This window comes from Schistosoma haematobium, chromosome 1, assembly GCF_000699445.3.
Source record: "Schistosoma haematobium chromosome 1, whole genome shotgun sequence".
NCBI lineage: Eukaryota > Metazoa > Platyhelminthes > Trematoda > Strigeidida > Schistosomatidae > Schistosoma > Schistosoma haematobium.
The window spans coordinates 26,444,320-26,453,327 of NC_067196.1; the positions used below are offsets into that span (position 1 = coordinate 26,444,320).

Consider the following 9,008-nt stretch of genomic DNA (forward strand, 5'->3'; position numbering starts at 1 on the left):
GTACGTATGTACATCAATTCAAGTTGCTATACCCCATTTGCACAGAGAGATGAAATTGTCAGACCAAATTCAAGAATAATAGGGGTATTATCAGTATCATTGGCAAACTAAATTCGGAAAATCCATTTAACCTAGAGAAAGCTATTCATTCTTAGTTAATTAGTCAAAATCCTTTCTTTGATTGTAACGGTAAAACTCTCACTAACTAGTAATTCCATTTAACGATAAAATTATTTTATGCTCTCTCATATATATGCAAAGATACGCTAAACGCTTACTCGTTAAGGTGTAATTACGTCGAAGATTAGTTCTTTTTTCGTTCACTGACAATTTTTCTTAAATAATTCAGAGTACTTACATTGCACTGGGTAGTATACAATGATCTATCACAAGTTAAAGTTGAGGTAAATTTAAATATGATCATCAAATCACTATCTAAAATGCCATTTAAGCAACCAAGTCATTAGTGTTCAGTTAAACAACGTACGATCAAATGGTGTTTAAAAAACTACTTACAACTCTATTGTGATTCCGAACAGGAATATTTCTAAACCTGTATCAACGGATTTCCGAAACTATTATAGGTTGATTTTCTTATTGGAGAACTGATAGAAAACCTTGACAAACTTACAAAATACATGATATTTTAACGGCTAATTTTTCATATCATAATATCGATTCAAGCGTTAAGCAGATACTATTCTAAATAGCATCAAATTCAGTTTCTTTAAACATCTATGTTCAGATTATTTCACCAAACAGTTTTACATACCAAAATGGTCTACGCAAAAATAGAAATAAAAAACTTGAGTAAACCGGTCTGCGATCTGAAAGCTTACAGTGTTATAACAGTCATTGATTTAGTTAATAACTCATCAAAAACTGTTTGTTTGCTTTTTTTAGTATGTTTAGATACGTTAAAATTTTCGTAATACATACTAATAGAGTGATTCACATTTCTTAATAGAAACAATTGACTGTCAAATTCGTACTTCATAAGAGTTTGTTGATGTTTGGCTTCTAAAATAAAAAAAAGTGTTATCAGTGAGATTTCATTAGCCGTAGTGTTTCTTTTTTATGTATAAACTTGCTCTAGCTTAGATCAACTGTGAAGTCTACAATCTCCACGAATCCTCATACTAATAATAATCATATGCTCTTTTGTGACTAACTTTAGGATGGAACTCCTGGAGTTCTAGTGAGAAGCCGTGACCACTCCGATCCGTGTCGGGTGTGAGGTAGTTATTCACCCCAGACAATAGATAAATAGCTGCTCAAGATCATGGGCCGATTGAAGTGTGACATGAACTTCGTTGGTTGCCGGCTCAGCGGTCTAAGGGTTGAGTGTTCACGCATGAGACTGAAGAACCTGGATTCGAGTTCCGCATGCGGGATCGTGGATATAAACTTATGAGGAGTCCTACACTAGAACTAAACGTCCGTCCAGTAGTGGTCTAGCTTTGATCGACTTGTGAATTAAACTGTAAAAATACCACAAATCCCCATACTGTTATAAATATTTGTTCATTACAGTACTCATAAGTGAAGTGAGAATCCTATTCACAACCTTTAGGACATTATAAACTATTTTACCCGCAATTTTCCGATATGACATCGGTTGGCCTAGGGTCATATCCAGTCCCCTAGGGCAAGAATCAAGGCCAATACACATTGGCAGACCGGTTGAATCGCGGGCAACAGAACGAACTATGAAAAAGATGCCGAGCCGATATATCTTCTCTCACTGTCAGATCCCAACACTTCACTACCAAGTCTGTGGTCTGACTGAGACCGTGGCCAGGTAAACCCTCCAGTCAACCTCTCGGTCGAGTTGGACGGGTAAAAGCAGACCTAAATTGGCTCCCTTGGCTAGAAATTTTGGATTCGCCAAGTGAATGTGAATCTCTTACTTCATGAATCCACTTCAGAAATGGGCCCGTATTTCATAGATAATCACTAACCTTTCCCAATAAAGTTGTTCTCCAACTTCACCCTTCGAGTAACCAAATGGGCCCTAGGCGGTGCAAGAAATCCGTCCGGGGTAGGTATGTCTCTACCTGTAAGTTTATACTCAGCCAGTCCTCATGAACAAGGAGGTTCCGGACGACTCCAGCAAGGGGACTGGGTACACCGAGGCCCCCTTTGAAAGACGGCCAGAGCTATTCCCATATAAACAGAACAAGAAGAGATAATATCACTCCCTCATTCCAGCCGATGGCGGAACCCTGAAGCGCACCATCATCTGCGCTACTGGAGATCCACACCAGCAATACATGGCACTCCGTCGAAACCTAACTACAGCACAACGTTGCTGGCAGAAACCACGAAGAGGCAGTCGCCAAGCAACCGTGACCCCCAAAAGGCCCACGACGAACCTTAAGAGAATCATAGTTACTAAATGCCTTTTATTCCTATTTTCAAGATATTGTAAACTCTTCACAACCTTTATAATTATCATACATTGTATATTGGCTGTTTTCAGACTTCCCTTAATTACTACCTCACCCACCTTTCCCCATGTTTTTGAACTCTATTCCCAAATGACCTCACACATGTTTTTACACATATAGATCTATAAATAATCATTATTAATAATGCTTGTTATTCCGAGTCTTTCCGTTATCAATGTCAATTTCACATTATATCATACCCCAGTGATTCATTTTAATACATATATGGTTGAAAGCGGCTAATGAGAAGCTGTGAAATACAGTGAATTCATATCATTGTGCATCAACTATTTTTTTGGATTCATCCGGAAAAATAACAAATTATGGAATTACCTTGCAAGTTTTGAATTAATAATTGGTAAATTTGTAACACTTCTCCAGGTACTTGAAATTGATAACGATGACGAGACCTTATTGTCCGATTTATTTCGAACCATACCTAAACGTATTACTTTTCTATAGGAAGGATTCTGTTGTTTTTTTGCTGTTTTGAATGAATCTGAAGATATATTTGGTAGACTCTTTTTAATAATCGCATTAGTTGAACCCCGTAACTAAATATTATTCAAAAGTAAACGTATATAGAGAGATTTATTTATGTAAAATTTATGGATTAGGAGAGGCATATTTTATTCATCTCTCATTACGTCATAGCAGAAACATTTTCATGAACACATGAAACACAGTAATTCAAATTCGACCTCTCTAGTGAGAACCAGATATTAAACCAATAAGAACTTATCAACACATAATATAGAGTGGAATCATTTGAGTAAAATTGGAGAGAATTTAACAGCTTGAAATAGCCTCGTATATTCAGTATAGCCACGTACATCCACTTTTAACATTGATCATCCACAGGTCACCTTGAACAGACATACCACAGTATGATTGAAATATCTTAAACCGAATGGAAACGTTCCATCCAACTTATCGATTTATTACTGTATGGAGATTATTAAATTTTACCGTTTGCAACACGGACCAGATTTAATCAGATGTTAGTAGCCTACCAGTGACAGTGGAAGAAAGTTTTGTGAAGTGGATGAAGTTGGATGTTTTCACTCAGATGTTGGTTCAGTGGTCTAAAGGTAAAACGTCCACTGCGAGACTTGGAGGTTCCTAGTTAGATCTACAAAGGGATCACGGATACACTCCATTATAGAGTCCCATATTAGAGTGAACTAGCTGTCTGACGCCTTCTGCTCTTTAATGATTATCTAACCAACAAAGTCCACCAATTAACTTAGTAATATAATCCAAACATAATTTTCATTATGATGTAGAATTATCTGATGAAGAAACAGAGTAGTCAAGGAGCAATGAACAAGTGTTTTGTTCAACTTTATGATTTATCACGCCAAGATAGCTCCCGATATCTGAGCAAACTCGGGAGTTTGAGATTTCGCTGCTGTCTTGGCGACTCTAAATAAATTATTCACACCGTTACAGCGTAGTAAAGAACAAATACATTAAAAGTTACTATATTTGCGATGACCTTAGAAACTGAATGAATGTTTGGAGTTAGTGCATAACTAGCTGCACAACGACGAATAGTTAACAGAAACTTGGCTTAAAATTCATATATTTTCTGTTATTCATTTTCAAGAAGTGTGTAAAATGGTGATGAATATCTGCAATACAGATACATTAATAAAGAATATTCCTTTTAAAAATTTCTCTTCGAGTTCTTCAGTTGTGCACTAAACTTGGTAATCAAAAGAAATTGTCTACTCTGAGGGAAACACTTTACTAATCGCAGTTTATAACTTCATGATTACCGTTAGAAAAAGTATGTCTCTGTGAATATTGAAATGATTAGCGTCCAGCATATACCTTAAACCGATTGTAAAAAAGCGAAACCGTGGAAATATCAGATGAGGTTATTGTAGATGATTGGTGGCCTAACTAAAAATTGATCTTTTTCAGTGTCATCTCTTGCCTTTCACATAATGGATCAGTACCTCCTATTTGAATACAAAACGTTGTATATTTAACCTTTTTTCATATAATCCATATTAATGGTCCTTCCATTTATTTCTTATCCATCCCTTTAATTTCACTATGATGTTGCAACATCCACTGATTTACGTCTATCGTGGGACTTATATCAGTTATAACTGATATTTGGGGTAGAAATCAGTAAGTTGTCCTTTAAGCCGCAGATAGCCCTCTTAAGACGGAGATATTTCCACTACTTAATTAATTTCATGCTATCTAGTACACAATACTTCGATTTATATAACTCTTGTAACATTAATCTGATGAGTGTAGTCATTCAACCAACTATAGACGAAATTTCCTCTTTTTTCTACATTATTACAGGTTTTTTATCAAAAGGTCCTAGAGGTTATGAAAGTTTTACAATATTAGTGCCTAATTCCTAAAATTTTGTCTGAGTGAATCCCAAAAGTAATACATGTTCATTTACTAGGGTTTAATCTGTTATGAACAGAAGTTCTACCCACCTCTCCAAACCAAACTCACTGGCATATGAACAAATTAATTACTACTCCATGTTGTGAGTATTTGTCGTCAACGGTAGTCGGTTATAATTAAAGCTTTTGAAGAGAGTTGATAGCATAAACTTTTATGATCAAAACATTATTTAAAAGCATTCAGAACTTCTGCAATCATTATGAAACTCACAAATCGCGAATAGTGATCCAAAATGTTGTTTATATCTTTTTTAGTATACCCTTTGTTAAATGGGATAATGATACCCTACAATGTAGAGATATATACCATATTATTCCGTTTATTTAATAAAATTTGATTTACCTTCCATTGGATTTTTTCCAACATATACGGTCGATGTGAGATAGGTAGACCAATTTTCACTCTCAATAACTTATGATGATGACCATGATATCCTTGAGTGTAATTATTTATTAGTAAAGATAAACTCTAAAAACGAGCATAAGAAATCAATTTACGGTTATTAAAAACAGTTTATAAAAATATGATAACTTTTATTACTGGGAAGTTAAGCGGTTTATACATCAGATTTTCTCGTCGACTCAACCCCAATGCACCAAATAAACCACTGGAGTATATTCCAAGCACGACGTGTCTAAATACTTTACCATTGAATTCAGAAACGAAGGATATTGTAAAACGTTTTAGGTATTCTTGACCTTGTGTGAGAAAACTTGAAAATGAACATAAAAGTACGTAAAAATCGTTATGTACACAAAAATACATTCACTTACATGGCTAATATTGTTGCCTCTAGACATTTTATAGGGAGTGAAGCCAACATTATCATTTTTACAACCTCCTCAAGTCTATACAGTCAAAATAACGAACATACATTCGAATAATTTATATTAGGTTTGGTCGAACGGATTTACCTAACAATAGATGCACCTCGATTTATTTGGAAGAACTGCATTCCAGTATAATTGTATCTATATTTTTGAACAAACAAATAGCTTGTCATAAGAATAAACAACAACACAGGTTCATTTGAATAAAACGGAAATTTATGGCACAAGTTGCGAGAGTATGACATGTTTACTTCTAAACTTTTGATTAACATACACTGAATACACCATTTGAAGTCAGTTTTGTTAACAAACCAATACTGTGTACATACGAATATCATAAAGATCTTACGTCAAGTGGATAATTCTACCATTACATCCTGATTTCAAGTTGAGGAAGTAGCTGATTGTAAATGCAAGCATTTTGCTAAACATAAAATATCTGTAGAAAATAGAGGTACATATTCCCATACATGTCATTTAGCAATGATTAAGTCTGTTAAAAAGAAACAGTTCTTACTAAAATTGTTTGATAAAACTAAACATAACAGGAGTTTGGACGATTATAATTAACTTTGTATCCCTCGATCCAAATTTACGTTCAACCTTTGCACATACCATGGAAAGTGTTGAATATAAGAATGAGGAGTTAATATTATGTCTAATAAGGACGTGAAATAGTATCAGTATATTCCAAAAGTATGTCCAGTAAAACAGCTCAACATCATCACCCTCAGAAAACCTGGGTATTCGTATCATATACCATTTCCAAATGTACCATATCGACAAAACATATATTAATATCATGAAATCTAAATGAAAAGTGAGTCATAATCAACTTAAGCCGTGGCACAAATAGAAGTAAGAATGTGTTTCCAAACCAGCTCAGTACAAAATCAGTGATGAAGAATTAAAAATGGTTGTGGCAGGACTGATAGAAAGATGAATAGATTAAGAATATAGTTTGAGCAAAAAGAGAAAACGTGCATGCGTGATAGAATATCTGAGCTAAAGATCTAGAAGATAAATTGCTAATTCAAAATGAGAAATACTCTAAAGGTTGATGTGCAAACGGCCCAAACGACAAAGACTTACTAGAGTGACGAACTACCTATGAGAACTTTACTGGTGTCTATTCACCACAAAAATGTTTGTGCCAATTATGTTCAAACATACGAATGGATGGATATCCATCCATCTTGTATAAAAACTTCGGAATAATAACCACAATATCAAGCTCAAGAGGAGAAAACACAATTAAGGTACTGAAATATCGAGGTTCAACCAAAATTACATATTTTTTAAAGCAAGGAGAATATCAAAATAAAACACATTTAAATACATATCAGAACAGAATAAAATAGTCAAAACATCGTACTCAAGACTGTTGAGGTAATTTTGTACTTTACTTAAAAACATTTCTGCTGTTTCAATTCTATCCACCCTGAATTCGGGAAGCTTTGTAAACATTATGAAGATATGAATAATTTACAGGCATTTTGGATATAACGTGATCATGAAAAGATTCATATAGATCGGTGATCTGCTTTTTACAGTCGCTGTTTTGTTTTAAACAGAAATCGAACATTGATTTCCAAGTCTCTGCGTTAATAGGAAACCTACTTCTCTTTGTAAGGAAAGGGACATAATCATACATTTTGAAAATGTTGTTCTATCATCACCATGATTTTAATGACTCAAACAAAGTGACGTGTTTCTTTTAAATCATACAATTATTATATAACAGAGGATTCAAAAAAATGGTTTACAAATATATGTATATATATACCTCAAATAGAATTATTGTGTTAGGGAGTTTTAATTGTCAACTAGAATAAAACCTGCTAAGGATGGATGATGAATTGTTTTTTTTCATTCAAATAACTTTGTGACAAGCCAGTGTAAACCGATTTATTTCTCTGCGTCCGCTTATTTGCGTTGTGGCCAAACTACAATCCATTATTAGTGTCTAGCAAGGTTGGTCAAATCAACAGATTTTAATAGTACTTTTACATTCCACAATTTACTGAGTTATCTTAATTGTGTTACCGTGCTAAAATTGGAAAAGTGAGGTTGCTGGAATCAATGAGATCCTATAAGTCGGCAAAAAGCTATCTGATCTTGGTTATAATCAAGATAAACTAATTAATCAATTAAATATATGAATAACATGTATGAAACATAAATAAGCAGAGGTGGCAATCTACAAAGTGAGAGGTATGTGTTATCAATCATAATAATATATGCAAAAATTTATGATGATAAAAGCGATGAGAATACTGAGTAAAGCCGCCAGAAATGCAGTAGAGTGAACAACCAATTCTAAGAGATTAAAGATGCCACATGTATCCGAAGTTTGACAACGCTTTTACCAGTAACACCTTTATGATCAAAGTATACCAACACACACAAACCATTAGTCGTAAGTGTAGGGACTTGAAAATATATCTGAGACGTTATCGATGTGTCCAGTTTGTACGAACTCTACCCTGGTGCAGATCGTCGATCTGTCTGGCTCTGACTTTGATGAATCCACATTCGGCTTCACCAAGTGTTATTTTTGTCCATGTTCTCCCCTAGTGGTGATTCTACTCCCATAATAGCCTGTGACAGTTTATTGAGTGCCTTGACAGTTTGCATTCTGGAGTGCAGATGATTTCTACATAATGCTTCTGTGCTATAAGGTGGATGTTATTACAGCCTAGTCGTACTATGTTCCTGTTGTATAAGTACTCGGTTGATTTGTTTGAGCACCAACTATCTCTACCGTTTCTAAACTGATAAGAAGATCGTTAGTCCCTTTAGTAGAAAGGCCTAAATAGTATGTCAGGTTCATCTTTGAAACGCGGAATCCACATGATGCCCGTATTTAAGGCTGTACATTTCGGTTTTAATGCGACAATCGTGTTTTTATGCGATATAATTTTGTTGTCCTACATCAACAGCAAATCACTCGTCATAACGCATAAGTTCAGCCGGCTAAGCAAGTTTACTGCAAATTTTGTGACCGTAATCATGCTTGTAAATTAGCATGCCCCACGTAGCTTATGGTCTTTGAGAAGAAATTGTTCTTATAGTTTCTGAGCGATTGGTCAAAACACAAAGTATTTGATCAACTTCCACTCTCATCTTGTGTCAGACTATCATGTGTAGATATGGACTGGGAGAAGGTAAACATGTTGACTGTATGACCTGACTTACCTACTGCTCATGTCTCTTAACCATCGTAGAGAAGCATACGCCATCCACCAAACTTCTAGCCGAGCTCCGTCCTCGAGAATCTTTTCCAACC

General features: G+C 34.9%; 1 protein-coding gene across 2 annotated transcripts; it reads right to left on the reverse strand.

Moving 5' to 3' along the window:
* Window positions 1–376: 376 nt before the first annotated feature.
* Window positions 377–7,434, reverse strand: VASH2_1 (Tubulinyl-Tyr carboxypeptidase 2). 2 transcript variants are annotated; one of them, XM_051214374.1, is made up of 9 exons: window positions 7,209–7,434; window positions 7,095–7,174; window positions 5,804–5,860; window positions 5,663–5,737; window positions 5,430–5,601; window positions 5,232–5,357; window positions 5,100–5,174; window positions 2,784–3,004; window positions 377–1,020 (listed from the first exon to the last, which is right to left on the reverse strand). In XM_051214374.1, the coding sequence occupies exons 1-9, from the start codon at window positions 7,371–7,373 to the stop codon at window positions 981–983; spliced, it is 1,011 nt and encodes a 336-aa protein (XP_051073559.1). In that variant the 5' UTR covers window positions 7,374–7,434; the 3' UTR covers window positions 377–980. The 2 variants fall into 2 exon arrangements, with proteins under 2 accessions (XP_051073559.1, XP_051073560.1); XM_051214375.1 differs by having other exon boundaries at window positions 886–1,020; window positions 7,095–7,434.
* Between the last annotated feature and the right edge of the window lie 1,574 nt (window positions 7,435–9,008).

Coding starts and splice junctions, on each gene's coding strand:
- VASH2_1 (XM_051214374.1), bottom strand. CDS start 7,373: ATGTATGATTATGTCCCTTTCCTTACAAAGAGAAGTAGGTTTCCTATT. Junction 5,358..5,429: donor ATAAACCGCTTAACTTCCCA/GTAATAAAAGTT, acceptor GCTCGTTTTTAG/AGTTTATCTTTACTAATAAA. Junction 5,175..5,231: donor TGGAAAAAATCCAATGGAAG/GTAAATCAAATT, acceptor TCTACATTGTAG/GGTATCATTATCCCATTTAA.